The sequence below is a fragment of the Miniopterus natalensis genome, chromosome 17 (assembly GCF_054644295.1).
Source record: "Miniopterus natalensis isolate mMinNat1 chromosome 17, mMinNat1.hap1, whole genome shotgun sequence".
In the NCBI taxonomy this organism is placed as follows: Eukaryota; Metazoa; Chordata; class Mammalia; order Chiroptera; family Miniopteridae; genus Miniopterus; species Miniopterus natalensis.
In genome coordinates, this window is record NC_142097.1 from 42,049,792 (window position 1) to 42,067,115 (window position 17,324).

Below are 17,324 nucleotides of genomic sequence, written 5' to 3' on the forward strand. Positions count from 1 at the left end.
CCCCCGCCTCGAGCCCTGCGACTTGGTAACAAACACTTCCACTTCCTGAGCCCTCTTTCTTCTCCCGCCGCCCCGCGCCGCGCGGAGCGCACGGTCCCGCCCCTGCGCGCTCTCATTGGCCAGCGTCGTTCACCCGGCCAGAGCGCCCCCTGCCTGTGGCCTCTGATTGGTCCGGAGTGCTCCACACCCTCGGCGCGGCCCCGCCCCCTGAGGGAAAAGGGGCGGGGCGGGTTCTGGAAGGCTCAGACGCCGCGCGGGGCGGGGATTGGTCCGTGCGCTCGTACTTGAGCTCCTCGCCGTACGCGGCTGCCTTTCGCGGACCACCTGCTCGTTCCGCCCGCGCGGAGGTTTCTTGCGGCGCTCCCTCCAGCTTCCCGGGCTGCAGGGAAAGGGCTGGGTCGTCCCGTCGCCGGCTCCCGACAGGACCCCGCGTCGCGCCGCTGAGCCGTCGCAAGGCGAGATGAACGCCGACGCGGCGGCCGGGGCGCCCCTGCCCCGGCTCTGCTGCCTGGAGAAGGGTCCGAACGGCTACGGCTTCCACCTGCACGGGGAGAAGGGCAAGGTGGGCCAGTTCATCCGGCTGGTGGAGCCCGGCTCGCCGGCCGAGAGGGCGGGGCTGCTGGCCGGGGACCGGCTGGTGGAGGTGAACGGCGAGAACGTGGAGAAGGAGACCCACCAGCAGGTCGTGAGCCGCATCCGCGCCGCGCTCAACGCCGTGCGTCTGCTGGTGGTCGACCCCGAGACGGACGAGCGGCTGCAGAAGCTGGGCGTCCCGATCCGGGAGGAGCTGCTCCGCGCCCAGGAAGGGCCGGGGCAGGCCGAGCCGCCGGCCGCCGCCGAGGCCGAGGGGGCTGGCGGCCACAGGGAGCCGCAGGCCGCCGCGCCGGAGCCCCGCGAGTCCGAGAAGAGCCACCCCGAGCGGGTAAGTGGGGGCCGGGCCGCGCGGCGCGTCCGGAACGAGGGTGAGGGGAGATGGGGAGAGACCCAGCGGCCGGCCCCGCGCCCGCCCCGTCTTTCTGCAACTCGATCCTCTGGGGGGGAGCTGCTTCCGCCCGCCGCCCGGGCGCGCTGGCGGTTGCGGGCTGGGGGCTGCTTCCCACGACCCCCGCCCCTTCTCCACAACGGGCTGGGACTCCGAGCTTTTTTGCCACTTGTCCCTTGGCCATTGGAAGTGGGAGTGAGGGAGGGCGGCTCAAGGGAGCCCAGTCCGCTCTTCCTCGGTTCTGTTGGTGGGGTCCGCTCCCGTGTTTTGGGGAAACCTCTAATCCCGGCAGCCGACTCCCAACCTCCCCAGAGGGGCCCGCTTCCTCCACGGCCCCCGTGGGCGGTAACTGAAGCCGGGATGAAGCGAACGCGGCCCCGACTTCAAAGAACCGGAGGCATAACCCCCCGTTTGCGTGCGGAGCCCCGGCGCTGGGCGGGGAGGGGTCGCGGCGGGGCGGTCCCCGCACCCCCTCCGGCCCGCCGGTGTGTGTATCATTAACTTCGGCCGGCTGGACTTCATCCTCGTGGAGTCCGCCGTGACTTCTAAGGAAGAGAGGAAGCCCCGCCGTCCGAGGGCGATGTGGGGGCGGAGCGCGGGGAGGAGGTGCAGAGGTCTCTGCGGGCCGGCGGCGGCTCTGCCTCCCAGGATTTATGAGTCTCAGGAATGTGAGGAGTAAGCGCGAGCTGGTATCTGGGCGCCGGAGGGAGGATCTAGAGGGAGAAATAAGGCTGGGGGGGGAGAGAGGGAAGGGAGTGGCCGGGCAGGGGCCAGCAGAGCGCCTTCGGGTAGGTGGTCTTGCCCAGGCAACGTCTGCCTCCCTCCAGCTCCTGGACAGCAAGAAGGCTGGTTGCCTTTTTACCCATGTTTAATGTTTCCCAAAACGATCCCAGCGTGGGTCAGCTGCAGGATGAGCAGTGGCAGAGCTGGAGTTGTGCTGAGCCTTCTCCCATCCAAGTACTAACCAGGCCCGACCCTGCTTAGCTTCCGAGATCAGGCAGGATCGGGTGCTGCCAGGACGGTTTGGCGGTAGACTGTGCTGAGCCCTCCGTCCCCAGAGAGTAAAAGGGGAGGCCTCAGGGTGCAGAGTATGGGGGGCAGGGCGTGGGCTTCCTCGGGCCCATATGGCTTGCACTAACTCTCCACCTGGTGGCAGCATGTGGCACAGGTGTCTGGTGCCAGCAGGAGCCTCCTCTGGACAGAGAAAGGGCACAGTTCAGCCTAAAGGTAGAAGGTGGACCCGGAGAGGACCAACTGATTCAGTGGAAGTAGAGGAAGTGAGGTCACTAGGAGCCTTGTCCAGCGGAGTTGGAGTTGGTTGCCAGGAATGCCAGGGCCACCAGGCCCCCACTTCTTGCCAGCATTGGCAAGGGTGGGGCAGGGGTGAGAACCAGGGAGTTGGAACCCATAACCTCTGGTCCCAGGCAGACATCCAATTTGAACTTTGCACTGTGCATCGATTTGCCATTCCTTTTTTTTTGGACTTTGGCACTGGCACAAGTAACCCGCCACCCCCTCAGCCCCCACACACAAAGTTGCATCAGGTCAAGCTCCTCCCATTACCCTTTTGGTTTTGCTGTTGGGTGTGGGAGGGCCGGGGGGAGGGGGAGGACCTAGCACATGCCTCCCCTCCTCCCCCGTGCCATCTGAAAGGCAGCAGCCCGTGGCTTCCTGCTCTCTGGCTAGCACAGAATCAGATTGCCCCAGGTGGTGGTGGGACACCTGCATTTGTGTGTACTGCACTAGGCCAGGAGAAGGGAGGAGAACCCAGCCCCCTAGTCCTAGGGACACTGTCACCAGGCCTCTTGGGGTTTCAGGTCAAAAAGTAAACCAGAACTTCTCTGAGCCTTGGTTCTCCCATCTGTAAAATGGGGAGCCTTGGATTACAGTGATACCTGTCCTCTGGAATTTTACAAATAACGGAAACTATTTGAGCCCCTATGGGATGCTGAATTGAGCTCCTTTGTGCCCAGGCATTTGAATCTGAGCTCTGTGTAGCCACTGCCTTTAGCCTTATGCGCAGGTGGTCAGCACTGTTAAATCCTTCTGGTAGGAAATTCCCTTGAAATCTGGTATGGTGGACTTGAAGGTGACACACCCTGTCATTGCAAAAAAATGTCAATAAACATAAATTATTTTCCTGAGAGGCCTCTCAGTGGGGTCATTCGTTAGGATATTTCTGTTAGTTCTCATAAGTGAAAGAGGTGTTACTTGGAAAAGTGCCATGCAGGGAGTGGGCGGCAGGTGACATCTGGGAAGAGCAGCCTGCGTCAGGATTGATACAGGCAGGGGTGAGGGGCTCCTGTAGTCTGGTGTAGAAGGAGGTGGAGGGGAACTTGCAGCTCTGCCACCTTTGTCGGTGGCTTTCCCCACCTCCACCCATTGGAGAGAGGGGCGGCAGCACCCCTGCTCACAACCTTGCAGTCACAGGATGGGACCTAAACCCTTGACCCTGGCGCCTGGCACATGGACTCACCGTGGCGGCCGGGCAGGCCTAAGCCAGCTCAGCTGCACTAGCTGGGCCACCTCTCAGCCTCTCTAAGCCTGTTTCCTCTTATGTAAGTTGGGGGCGATAGCAGCTACCTCGAAGGGTTGTCGGGGTTATTCAAGGATGTCTGTTAAACTCAGCGCCTGGCACCAAGTTCTCAGTAAACGTTGGTTGTTGGCATTTGAATTAATAAATATTTCACAGCGATTGTTGTCCCATCCATAGGGCAGCTAGCCCTGGAGGTGTCTCCCTCCTTAGGCAAGTGCACCTGTGGCCACACCTGGCACTCAGTATGTGCCCAGCCGGGGGTGTCACTCTGATTGAATAATCATACCCCACAGCCCTTCATAATCTGGCAGCCTTCGCTCCCCACCTCCCCTCATGTCCACCACACCAAGGGTCCAAATTCCCCTCTAGTACACAGTGCTCCTTGGCCTTTGAACCTTCACACCTGGTCCCCTTCAGCCTCCTTCTCTGTGGGGCGCACTCTCCAGAGCCACTTGCTTCCCAAGGATCCTGTCCTCACCTCCTCCTGTGCTTACATCTTTTATTGCTTACATCTTTTATTGCTCTAAACCACAGGATTGGACTCCTGTTTATGATCTATCACTGCTTGGTGAGTCCCCAGGGCAACACCTTGGCTTATGTGTGTTTATATCCCCGGCACTGTGCCTGGCACAGTAGGGAGGGGCTCAATCAAATTTTTTGAATTAGTGAATGGATGCATAACAGCCACCAGGGACCTTTGTCCTAAGTCATCTCAGTCGAGCACACCTGGGCCTGTTGACACCTCAAATACACCCAGAGATCAGAATTCCAGAAAGAACCTACCCACTCCTTTTTCTTGCCTACTAGCAGCTTCCATTTGAAAATTAGAAAGCCAAAAGTCTGGGTTTTGGGGTCAGCTCTGTGAGCCACTGGCTCTGGGCCCCTAATTGTCCATAGTTCCCTGCAAGCCTCAGCTTCTACCTCTCTGAAATGGGACCCCAGCACCCAGGGTTGCTGTGAGAATTCAAGGGTGGGGTGTGGGGGTATAAGTGCCAGCTTGGGGTGGGTTCCCACTGGACCTAACCCTGATTCCAGAGGCAAAGGTGGTGCAGGCACCCCGAGTAACAAGGTGGGTGGGTGGACACAGTTATCTGGCAGCCTAGCACCCTTTTCCCCATTTCTGGGAGGACAGCCAGGGTTTGAGCTGCAGGATGTTTGGATTTGAAATGGACAGGGTACGTGATCTTTCCTGCGTTGGTTCCTCCTCCTAAGCCATGTTTTGGGGGCTCTTTCTCCCCTAGTATAGCACTGGTTCTTACTTTCAGGGGTGTGTCTTGGAACCCAGCTTGCTTGGACTCCAGTGTCTGCCTGCATATCCATTGGGCCACACATTTGAGTTGTGCTTTGGGGGCCTGACTCTCCAGCTGGGTGTCTCTGCCCATCACAGTGGTATAAATTCAGGCTACTTGAACCATCTCCCTATAAGGGTCCAGGTAATTGAGCCCTTTGTGCCAGGACTCCCAGGAGCTCCTGTCCCCAACAGTGTCCTTCAAGCACCTAATAGAACATCTCCACGTAGAAGGGACAGGCTTCTGGCCCCATCCTGCCCTTCTCCTGTGATGGGCTGGGCAGGGAGTGTGGTGACTAAGTCTCTACCTTCACCCTCAGGTCCTAAGAATCCACCCTTGCTATCTCTGACCTATCCTGAAGTACAAAGGGCTTCCCAGGAGGCTAAGCTAGACTGTTGGCCTTGGCCTTCCTTTCCCCATCCTTAGGGATAGGACAACCAACCATGTCCCTAGACTCCTAGGCAATGTATAGATTCCTGCCCTAGCAAAGAGCAAGTAATACAGATTCCCTGAGTTCCAGGTCCCAAGTGCTGCTCTCTCCTGTGTGACTGAGCTCCTATCTCTCCTTGTGCCCTGCTGTAAGGTCATAGGTGGGGATATAGAAGAGTGTTTGGGACTGACAGCCAAGTGATTGAGAGTGAGACCTCCAGGATCCAAGCAGGCCATTGCCACAGCCACTGGCTACATGTGACTCTTAGTACTTGAAATGTGCTGTAAGTGTAAAATGCCAACCAGATTTTGAAGACTTAGTACAAATAAAATGATGTAAAATAGCCCATTAATAACCTTTTAAATGGATTAAATGGTGAAATGATAATGTTTTGGATGTATTGTGTTAAAACATACTTCAATTGATTTCTCTTGTTTCTATTTACTTTTTAATGTGGCTAATAGAAAATTTTTAATTACTTATGTTAAAATATAAAATTCAACTAAGTAAATTTGAAGGTCAAATTGGCTTTATTAAGTGATTCATGGGGTGGTGAACACACAATACAATATACAGATGATGTATTATAGAATTATACACCTGAAACTTACATAATTTTATTAACCAATGTCACCCCAATAAATTTTTAAAAAGCAGCTCACGAAACACAGCAGTTCATCCAGAAACTAGAAGGCTCACCGAGAGGGATTGAACAAAATGGAAGGACTTTATAAGAGGAAGGATGGGGCAAAGGAACTATTGACAAAAGAAAAGAAAGGATTATTTTGAGGCCTGCCATCTTTTTGGGGGGAAGAGTTTTTATCCTGCAGATTGCTGCTTCTTCAGTGGGGAGAGGGCCCATGTGACAGATTACTGTACTGGGGCTTGCCTGGAAAATTCCAGACTGATGGATTAAGATTATATTTCTTGGAGAGGTTGAAACTGCAATTAGATCAGGTATTAAGTCTAGGTGTGGTATCATGAGTTATTAGCATGAGTGATGCCATATTGGGCCTGTGGGTTTTTTCCTTCGACACCTACATGACTGGCATTATGTATCTATTGGATAGCACTGGTCTAGATCTGAGTTCAGGGCCTGCCTCCTCCTATAGCTATGTGTACTGAAGCAATTTACATGTTCTCTTTTTGAACCTGAGCGTCTTCATCTGTGAAATGAGGGCAATAACACCTTCCTTGCAGGGTTATAATTGGGATTTAATGAGAAAATGCACATAAAGCCCTAGTGTGGTGTTTGGCACATAGTAAGTGCTCAGTAAACAGTACCTGCTATTTGTTATTTCAGTAGAGCTCCAATTTCACAAGCTCCCTGAAGGTTCTTACAAGTAGCTTCTTGGGACAGCCCATAGGAGTTAAATCCAGTGACTTCTGGGAGGAGGGTGAGGGATCAGGAGGGCTGATGGCGGAGCGCCTGCTGGGCAGGCAGGCATGGGGTGGCCAGCCTGGAATGTCTCCAGGTAGGCAGCAGCCCACGTACCAGTCTGCTCCATCCCAGCCTTGCCCAGCCCTGGGGAGACCTGAGCCAAACTCCCTCAGGTGGGTCTCTGGATAGCACTAGGAGAAAAGAGCTGGAAGGGGGATCTGGCTCAGGGCCCCTACTTGGGGTTATTGGAGAAGTAGCCCCCACTTTAGCTCAAGTTTGCCTCCTGGATCCCACCCTACTGGGCTCCGGAGAGTGTCTCTCCACTGAGAAACAGGACGTTCAGGATCAAGGGTGAGGATCAGCTCCCTTTTTACAAATGGAGGTGTCTGACATTCCTTAGCCTGCACAGGCGGGGCAGTCCTGTGGGTGAAATGGAGCTACATCGGGGCGGGAGGGCAGGTCAGTGGCAGCCAAGCCTTCCATACCTCCCCTCAGGTGAGGAGAGGGTCCCTTCAGTCTAGAGCTGTGGACACTCGCCAGTGGCCTGAGCTCCTGGTCACTTCCCAGCCTGCCTTAAGGACAATGGCCCCATTTCCCCAGTCACACGTCACCCCAGGCAGGGCCAACTCTCTCCATCCTGGCTTCCTTGAAGAGCTGGCACCAGACACAAGCTTATGTCTCCAGAGTGCCCTGGAATGGACTGAGCTTCCTCCCAGGGCAGCCTGGTTCCTTAGCCCCAGCACACCTTCTACCCCCCCCCCACACACACACACAAGAATAGCCAGGCCCCCCCCTTCCCCCACCCCATCTCCTCACCCACCCTGTGGTTGGGGCTAATTCCTTTGTGTGAAGCTGCAGGGCGTATAAACAAGAGCCCTCCTGGGCTGGGGCTGGGCTGGGGCTGGGCAGTCTGGGGAGGTGAGGGTCACTGCCATTGTCTCAGCCACCTGGTAGTCTCCCTGCTCCTCCTGCCCGCCCCTTGCTGGAAGCAGCCTGGCCCTTTTCTATAAGGCTCCTCACCATGGCACCGGCCAGGGAGGGGCCAGGCCCAGTGGGGCGTTGGCCCCCCAGCCATCCTCCCGGAGCAGGAGCAGGGAGCGGCCCTGGGCCTGATCCCCAGAGACAGTCACTGGGATTAGGGTATCGACTTTCCCCAGCTTTCCAGGTGGCTGCTGGTGGTGCCTATTGAATTCCGTGCCCGCTGTCCGCTCCCTGGGCTGCGTGGGTGGAGGTGACTGGGCGGCCACTTGGGGTGGGGCTGGGCTCCCTGGGGGAGAGGAGGGGCTGGAGGAGGGCAGCCTCGGCAGGCCTGGAATAGGATTTGGAACAGCCAGAGAACCTGAGAGTGGGGAGAAGGCCCCAGGAGCCTGGAGGCAGCTCTCCTGGCAGGGTCTTTTCCAGAAAGTGGGTCTGGTGTTTTCTGGAAGTGAGCAACTCAGACTCATCCAGCCCCCGCCACTCCAGCCCGTTTGCGTTGCCATTTGCTTTGCCCGTGGGCCAGCACTGCCTCTCGCTCCGCCTCTTGCTTCCCATTCCCCACCAGGCTCCTCGCTGAGCAGACCCCGACTTTACTCTGCGCTTCCTCCCCACTGGGAGTCCTGCCTGAGGCTCTGAGCACCCTGGGGCCATGCTCCCCTTGTAGCGACCCCTTACCCCAGCTCTAAACCCCTCAAACGCTGGCACGAGGCTCCTCCTGACCTCCTTGGGCCACCAGCAGGCCCATGATGGCCTGAACTTGCCATTTACCCACTTCCCCAGGCTCTGCCCCAGTTCTGGATGCAGGCCCAGGAGCAGTGGTGTCCCAGCTTCTGGTACCTGACCCCTCCCTGTCTTCTTTTCTCAGTGCTGGGCCGGCCCCACAGACCCCAGGGAAGCGGCCCCCAGGGACTCCTGCTGTCAGCACCAGCCTCCACCCAGAACGGACTGGGCTGACTCAGCAGCTGGCGGTGACACCTCCCGGAGACAGCTGGGGGAGGGGCGGAGAGAAACAGGGCTGGTCTCCCTGGAAGAATGCTAGGCCCTCACCCCTTCCCGCCAAAGGGAAGGAGCCTGTGGGGGCTTGCGAAGGAGGATGCAAGATGGGGCTCTTTAGGTGTCTGAATACTTCAGAAAACTACCTGGGGTTCCTGTACCCCCGACCAGCCACCCCCAGAGGGCAATGAGCACGTCCCAGCGCAGGGGAAGGAAGCAGCAGGGCCCTGAGCCCCTAGATCCTCTATTTCTTCCATCTCGTGGCTTGGTGCTGGCCCTCTAGCTTTAAGGACAGGTCACCAGGCAAGGGGTGCTGGGGTGAAACTGAGGTTCAGTAGGAGAGCCCGCAGCACAGACACTTGGGGCTGGTAGTGTGGCTTTGCCAGCCAGAGAGCACCCAAGCTGCTCCCCTGCCCAGGTCCAGCCACAGCCCAGAACAGGCCTGCTCACTGTCCCTATCGTTGCCTGTCCCAAGCTCAGGCTTAGCTCTGGCTGCAAGAGATCTTTTGAGCATCCGGAAGGAAGGCTGTGGTTTCATCAGTACCCAAGCCCCTCCCAGCAGAGGCTGCAGGCACCTTAGGAAGAGCTAGTTCAGTGTTTGTGACGCCTGCTGAGGCCTCAGCTCCAAGGGGGCCTCCTCCCAGTGTGGATTTGTTCTTTAAGTGCCAGCCCAACAATGGTGGAAGGAACACAGGTTCCAAGTCAAACAGGGTTGGCATTCTGGCTCTGCTGTAAAGCCGAGTAACATCAGGCAGGCAGTGGGCATGATATCAGGCAGGCTGTGGTCACGACATCTCGAGCCTCAGTTTCCCCATCTTGAAGATGGGGGTCACCAGCCCCATCCAGGTTGCTATGGAAGGCTGTTTGGAGTGAGGGGAGGCGGAGACATCGGAGCTGCCCCCTCCTTCCCCACGTTCTCTGGGCCACTGTGGAGCTGAGCCTGGCTGGGGCAGAAAGCTGAGCCTGCCCAGGTGGTGGCAGCTGGTCAGACCTGTTCTGCTCACCTGGCCCGGGGGAGGACCGGCTGGCAGCTTTGCGGAGGGATTAGCTTGAGGGGAGAAGAGCCTGTCTTACACCCGGAACAAGATCCCAGAGGGTTGTGCTGGCCGGATACGCAGGCATCAGCTGGGCGAGCTGGTGTGGGCCCTGCTGGGAGGAACCGGAGGAGGAGAACTTGGGAGAAGGGGGGCCCTGGGGCGTCTAGCCCAGATTAGGGTACCCAGAGGCCCACCTGTCAATCATCCTTCCTGTCTTGGCCGCTCCACGCTCCCCGTCAACATCCTGAAGCACAGAAAGACCCACCCCAGCATTGAAAGGAAGGCAGTCACCCTCTCCTGCCACGTTCACCACCCCCACCCCCACCCCCACCCCCGTGAGAGTGGAGGTGGGGACTCAGCCTGCCTCCTGGGGCTGGCAGGTTGGGACAGGACAGGTGGCTGTAAACCCCCCTTGCCTCCTCCACTCCCAGCTGGGGACTGGGGTTTCAGTGTAACCTGGCACCCCACCCAAAGCCCCAGAATCTCACTTTCATTTGACTATTTGCTACCATTCACAACAGTGGGAAAGTCTGCGAGTGCACAGGGATTTCACACTTGTCAAGTGTCCCCTTGTATGTTAATTACCTCGCTGCCTCACAGCAACCCTGGGAGACAGGTGGCGCTTAAGAGTGGTCTCAGGGAGGAACCTGAGGCTCTGAAAAGGAAATTACTGCCCAGGTTACACAGTGAGGAAGCTGGAATCTGGGCCAGGACCTTGACTCTAGCCCTTGCTCATGGCCTGGTGTCCAGGGGTGACCCAGAGCTCATCGGCTGGCTGCTGTGGTCCTTCCCCAGGCTTGGGAGGAGGGGGAGAAGGACCCCAAGTCAGTCGGGTGCTCTGGCTTTGGTTTCCTGCCCACTGACACCCGGATTCCCTCCGTCGTGTACTTGTGTCCCAGGGCTGCAGCCGCTAAGCTCAGCTGCTTAAGGTGGACCCAGGGTGGTGAGATTGTTCCAGCTGAGTGTCTGAGTGCACCTTGGGACCAGCAGGATCTCTGAGGTTCTGTTATTCTTGGCTAGACCAGTCTTGGTTCTGCCAGTGGGGTTCTTGTCCTGTCCAGGACCCCAGCTGTGCCTCCCCCTGGTCTGTGGTCATTGGCCCCCCCGGCTCCCTTTGGATAGGCCACTTGACTTGGTCGGGGAGAGATGGGAGCCTGGGTGAGGAAAGGCTTTACTGTAAACAGGTGACCAGCTTTCAGTAAACACTGGCCCCTCTCTGCTGCAGACAGGAGCCTGAACAGGGAAGGGGCCCTGAAAGCAGGGTGTGCTGAAGGGAGCCCAGGGTGGCTATGGCCATGGCCTGGACAGGGTGGCCTATGGAAAGGGCTCGGGCAGATTTCTCATGAGCACTCAGATACTCCACTGAAACAGTTTTCTGTACAGAGGCTAGGGTTCCCCATCCCATGTCTCAGGCACCCAGCCAGGCTGGCAGGTGTGCCACCTGTCACCCCCCAGGAGGGCCAGACTGCTACCTTGTCTTTCCTACCAATGGCTCAATCAAAATAACACAACCTTAGAATGTCACAGGGGAGGGACTTGAGCTAACTGTCCCCACTTCTCATTTGCCAGAAGAGGAAACTGAGGCTTGGAGAGCGGCCTTGTTGCCCAGGGTAACCCAGGCAGTTCCCTGCAAGGCAGGATCTCCATGCAGGTCCTCTGCCTCCCCAGCCAGCATTCTCTTGGTTGCTGGGTAGGATCTCAGCAGATTTGCCTGTTACCGGATCTTATGGGAGCTGGAGTCAGGCACAGGGCAGGGAGAGTGGGACCAAGGACACTGTGGAATGACATGGACCCTGCATTGTCCCCACAGCGTGAGCTTCGGCCTCGGCTCTGTGCCATGAAGAGGGGTCCCAACGGCTATGGCTTCAACCTGCATAGCGACAAGTCCAAGCCAGGCCAGTTCATCCGGTCAGTGGACCCAGACTCGCCTGCCGAGGCCTCGGGGCTCCAGGCCCAGGACCGTATCGTGGAGGTAATGCCTCTCACCTTCTCCCCAGGTCCCTCCTTCCTGACACCTCCCCACATGCACACAGCTGGGGCTGGAGGGAGGGAGGGATGGTGGGTGGGCAGGTGGGTAGGCAAAGGAACTGACTCCCTCTCCACTCCCACCTCCCCTGGGCTCTTCCTCACTGAGCAGACACACTTGGTAGTTCATGATTCACCCTCGATCTGGGTAGACATCCGGGCCATCCCTAGAGGCTCCTGCCACCTGCGTCCTCCATGTCAGGCACAGGGGTGGAGCAGAGGGATGAAACCCTTCTCCCCACTGAGGCTATTAGGCGGAGGGGAAACGGAAACCAAATGCCTTGGGCAGTCCCAGAATTTCAGTCTTAGAACCTTTGAGCTAGAAGATCAGCTCTCTCAAGACTTTTCTCTCTTTTTTTTTTTAATATATCTTTTTATTGATTTCAGAGAAAGGAAGGGAAAGAGAGAGAGAGAAACATCAATGATGAGAGAGTCATTGCTCGGCTGCCTCCTGCACATCCCCGACTGGGGATCGAGCCCGCAACCCGGCGTGTGCCCTGACCGGGATTCGAACCGGGATCTCCTGGATCCTAGGTCGATGCTCAACTGCTGAGCCACGCCCAGCCGGGCAAGACTTCTCATTTTACATGTGAGCAAGCCAAGGCCCAGAGAGGGAAGTCGGACAACAAGTCCGTAGAGAAGCTGGGCCTCCAGATCTTTCCCAGGTCTCCAGACCTTTCCCGTTCCGTCTGTCCCAGCTGTGTTTGCATAGTCTGGTCTGGATATTTTCTTTGGTTTTTCCCATGTGTCCTGCCTCTTGTCTGACTATAAAGTGGGAGGACGGAGGACCACTTGGCTCGTTCAGAACTCTACAGACAAGGTGGAGTCAGTGTCCCTAGATTGCTGAATGGCCAAGGACAAAGAGGACCACTGGTACCTCCTCACCCTACCCCCCAGAACCGAGACCTGTGCTGGTAACCACACCCCCACCCACAGGTGAACGGGGTCTGCATGGAGGGCAAACAGCATGGGGATGTGGTATCTGCCATCAAGGCTGGTGGCGACGAGACCAAGCTGCTGGTGGTGGACAAGGAGACTGATGAATTCTTCAAGAAATGCAAAGTGATCCCATCGCACGAGCACCTGAACGGTGAGCTGGGTGGGGTGGCTGGAGGCCCCCAAGTCCGGGGATGTTGGCCAGAGTTCTAGACCTGGACTGTGTCCCAGGTGAGGGGGACAGCTTCCTGCTTCGATGCTCCCTCCATCTCCTCAAGGGAGGCCAGGGGGGTGGGTTGGGAGAGAGTAAGCCCTAGCTAGTGTCAGGACAGGAAGCAGGGATCAGCGTTAGGTTTCTGAGGATGGCATATGTAAGGGGTAAGCTGGCCCAAGGGATGGTGAGATGGGGCAGAGCTGCTGATTCCTGGGCCAAAGCTGTAGCACCAAAGGGAGGCCTAGCTCTGCCACCCCAGCACATTCTCAGGGCAGGGCTGATGCAAGGAAAGGGTTAACTCTGGGAGGCCTCCAGCCTTTGCTTGGTCAGATCAGAGTCCAATGACAGGGGCCCAGTGCTCCCCTTCCCTTCTCAGGTTGTCTTGGAAACCCAGGCTTGCTGGCTGTAGAAAGCAGTGGGTCCCCCCTTGGTCCCTGGGCCCCTGTCCTCCCCATCCCCCACCATCACTCTGCCAAGCCTGGTACCTCCTCTTGCCCAAGCCCAAGCTAAACAGGGGGCAGGGCTGCTACAGCAGGGCAGGGAGGAGTTAAGCATCACTCTGCTCCCTGGTCTGGGCTTTCTCCCTGGGCAGATGGCAGGGGGAGCTGGCGGGGGGGGGGGGAATCAGGGGCAGAGAAGGAACCTCTTTGGTCCTGCTTTGTGTGGGGGGGGTCCACAAAAAGGTCCTAACATAGGCTTAGATCCCTAGTTGGAGGGGCCTAATGGGGAGACCCCATCCCTATCTAGCCCAATCTAGCTTGCTGGGCGTTGCTGGAAGGGGGGGAATGCGTTAGTTGGAAGTCCCTGGTAAACTCAGCATGGGAGCTGGGATGCCGCCTTACCCTTGTCTCCCAAGTTCATGGAAACCAGATAACACAGATAATCCCCTTCCTCAGTGAGGGGGAAACTGAGGCCCAGAGAAGCCTTGCTCTTGGGAACATGACATGAGGAAGAATCAGCAGAGGCCTGGATTCCACTCAGCTCCTCAGATGCCTCCCCCTGCCTCCTCCAGCAGCCTCCTCCCCTCACCACCAGCCCTCACCTTCCTCCCTCTCTGTCCCTGTCTGGGTGGGAGGGGCCCTGAGAACTAGGGTGACTGCAGCCCCTCCCCAGAGGACCTGCACTGGAAGAGGCCCAGGGACAGGTCTCCTCCCCACTGTCCCTCCTGGTTTCTCCAGGATGGTGTCTTCTACCCATTCAGCTGGCTTGGGGGCAGTGGGAGAGTGAGTGTCCCTATGTCCTAGCAGTCCCCTGCCGAGCCACCGTGGGAAGGCGGAGGGTGTTGAAAGGGAGGAAAAGGTGAGAGTCAGGTACACCTGACTGCCCGGCCCCTGGTCCAGGGTGGGGGGAACGATGTATGTTGATGTTAAAGCAAAGTTCAGAAGAAACCCACCCAGGCTGACCAGTCCCCAGCGGTGGGACAGCCTCCCTTGCAGTCACGTGGGGCCTCTGGCCTGAGTGAGCCCAGTGAGGGTGACCCCTGACCCTGCCGCCACCAGCAGGTTTCCCATTGGCTGGGACACTGGCTGAGCCCTCCTGTCCTCATCTCCACAGTGGCCAGGAGGAGTTGGGATTATTTTCCCTTTCAGCCGAGGCAGGTCCTAACCACAGCCTGGGTGTGGTTCTCATTCTAGTGGCACCACCATCACCTAGGAAGCCCTTGGAACATACTGGTTCCTGGGCCACCTCAGCCCCATTGGATCAGAGGCCCTGGTGCCCAGGCCCAGGAATCTGCATTCCTGACAGCCTCGCTGGTGGTTCTGAGGCAGCCAGCGGGGAATTTCAGCCTCACCTGGGACAGTGCTTTTCTCACACAGCTCATTGGCCATCAGTGGCTCGTAAGATGAATGTAGCAGGCAGGAACCAGCGTATGCTTTTTAATGAAAGCGAGTAGAAAATACCAGAGAGCGTTGTGATGCAGGGAGGGTTGGGTCTGGGGGTTGTGGTAAGGGCAGGTTGTTTTGTGAAACTCTTTATACTCACGCAGTCTGTGTGTGCCTGGTCGTCAGAATGTCAGCCGCATTTACAATGGGTTGCAGTCAAGGGACTTTTAAATACTGACCCAGGGAACAAGACAGCTTCCCAGCCCCACACCTCTTCCCTCCTCCATGCTCTCCCCGTCCCAGTTCCCCAGAGCTCCTGGACTCACCTCTGCTTTTTTCTTCCACCAGGTCCCTTGCCTGAGCCCTTTACCAATGGGGAGATCCAGAAGGTAAAAGCAGACCCCTAACTGCTCCCAGCCTGGGGGCTGCAGGGAAGGGTGGAAGGTGGCATGGTTGGGAGGACGACGACCTGGCTCAGGTTGAAACTCCAGTTTCCAAGCTACTCCCTCCAGAATTCCACGCTCTGTACCTGCCAGCGTCCCCTCGGCCCCCTCTTGGGAGCCAGGCTGTCCGGGGAAGAGGCCTGGCATGCTCCTCTGCAGCCCGCCATCCTGGGTGCCAAGCCCCGCCTCCAACCGCCACCGCACAGAAGAGGCCATTCTCCCCCCAAGAACAGAGCTGCAGTGTCTGGCCACACGCTGCCCAGCTACTTCCAGTCCGGGTTGGAAGACAAAGCCTCTCTGCCCCTCCACCCCTCCTCCCTTCCAGGCAGGAGGGAAGGGAAGGCAGTAGAGGCTGGGGAAGAGATGGCAGGGCACAGTGCCAGCCGAGGCCAGAGGAACCCAGGCAGGGGCTGAGCGCCAGGCTAAGGCCTTGGCTCTGGGATAGACTGACCACAGGGCGAAGCTCTGCAGGGTCTGCTCAGTCGCCCCTGCCCCTGGGCCTCCTGCTGGGGGGGACACAGCAGGGGGTGGCCCTGGACCACCTGAACCTCTCACTCCACCTGTGGGTGCAAAACCACATCCACCTTAATCCTCTGAAGCCCTTCTTGGCTGCTTTGGGGTCACAGTTTCAAGATTCCTGGGTCAAGTCCAAGTAAATAGTCAGGTGGACCATGGGAGATTCAGGGAGCACCACAGCGGTCTCCTGTGCCAGGTCGAGGCCCCCAGTATCCCCATGCCCCAGGGACCTCTCCTTTGTCACTGGCCCAAAAGGCAGGTCAGTCCTGAAGGCTCATTGGGAGGATGGGGGAGTGGGCAGTTCAGCTAATCCCTCATGGTCCGTCCCAGCCTGGGACCAGGCTCCCCTGATCCTTGGAAAAATGTAACAATGCAAGTCCCCTGAGGGCCCCAGGCAGGCTCTGTCGGTGGGTGGCAAGGGCTCAAGTGGGAGTTCTCAGACAAGGCACCTGTCTTCCCTGCAATCTCCCTTTCCTGCTCACGACTTCCCTGACCCATCCCCACCAACCCACCCCTGTCCTCCCTCCAACAGGAGAACAGTCGTGAAGCCCTGGTGGAGGTGGCCTCCGAGAACCCCAGGCCAGCCCTGGCGCGGTCCACCTCCAGCGATACCAGCGAGGAGGTAGGCCGGTGGGTGGGCCAGGGGTGGCGCTGGGTTACTGGCACCCCATTCCCAGGCCACACACATGCCTGGCACACCAGCCTGATTCAGAACACATGTTGAGCCACGTTCTGTTCTGACCTGGCTTCCCTGGGCTCTGCCCCAAGGGAGCCTTCTCGCCTCGCAGACACTGACTCCCGCTCTTTACCTTCCCCTCCTCTTCGCAGCTGAATTCCCAAGACAGCCCCAAGAAACAGGACTCCGCAGCCCCCTCCTCCTCCTCCTCTTCCGACCCCATTCCGGACTTCAACATCTCCCTGGCCGTGGCCAAAGAGAGGGCCCACCAGAAGCGCAGCAACAAACGGGCCCCGCAGATGGACTGGAGCAAGAAAAACGAACTCTTCAGCAACCTCTGAGCACCTCCCCCAGCCACCGAGGAAGCTGGAGGGGCTAGGCCTTCTCCCCCACCTCCTTCCCTCCCCCTCCTCCCCACTGACCCCTGAATGACAAACAAATCAGCACCAGCATCTCCCCTTGGCAAATCTGATTCTTCTTGAGAACCGTGTTCTTCCCTCATCTCAGGGAAAGTGAATGTTTTTCTGTCCTACCCCAATCAGAAAGCAGACTGTCCACCTCTTCCTGAGTGCACAGCCTCCCTGGTGTCCCCTTGCCCCTCACCTGGGACATCACTGGGACCTGCACCTAGCAAGGATCCAGGGACCAGGCGAGAGCTCATCACCCCAAGTGATGACTGGGCCTAGGGTTGGTCAAGGACTGGGGTTGCAGCAGCCACAGCATCCCAAGAGCTGCGGGTTGGGCAGCTTTGTTCGGTTGATTTTTTTGAGCGCAGTATCGCAGAGTAGAGGGATTTTTGTCTCCTGATTAACATGATTTTCCAGGTTGCCGCCTCCAGGACATAGCAGCTGCCTCAGCCTTAAATTTTTGTTGTTTCTACTCCCACCACAGAAACCCTGGCAGGTGGGGGAAGTGTTGGCCCTGCCAGCCCTGGGCCAGGCACCACCATTGTAAGGAAACTCCATCAGAAATTCAACTGGTTTCTCCAAACTGCCTCAGCCTCTGTGTCTTCTTTTAGAGCTCTGTCCTCATGGCTTTGAGAAATGGCAAACCTGTGTTCCCAGG

General features: G+C 57.8%; 1 protein-coding gene across 1 annotated transcript; it reads left to right on the forward strand.

Annotated features, from left to right (window-relative positions):
- The first annotated feature begins 264 nt into the window (after positions 1–264).
- Positions 265–17,252, forward strand: NHERF1 (NHERF family PDZ scaffold protein 1). The gene is made up of 6 exons (XM_016220361.2): positions 265–922; positions 11,437–11,598; positions 12,588–12,741; positions 14,973–15,013; positions 16,116–16,205; positions 16,412–17,252. Exons 1-6 carry the CDS (start codon positions 461–463, stop codon positions 16,598–16,600), a joined length of 1,098 nt encoding a protein of 365 aa, XP_016075847.2. The 5' UTR covers positions 265–460; the 3' UTR covers positions 16,601–17,252.
- The last annotated feature ends 72 nt before the right edge of the window (positions 17,253–17,324 follow it).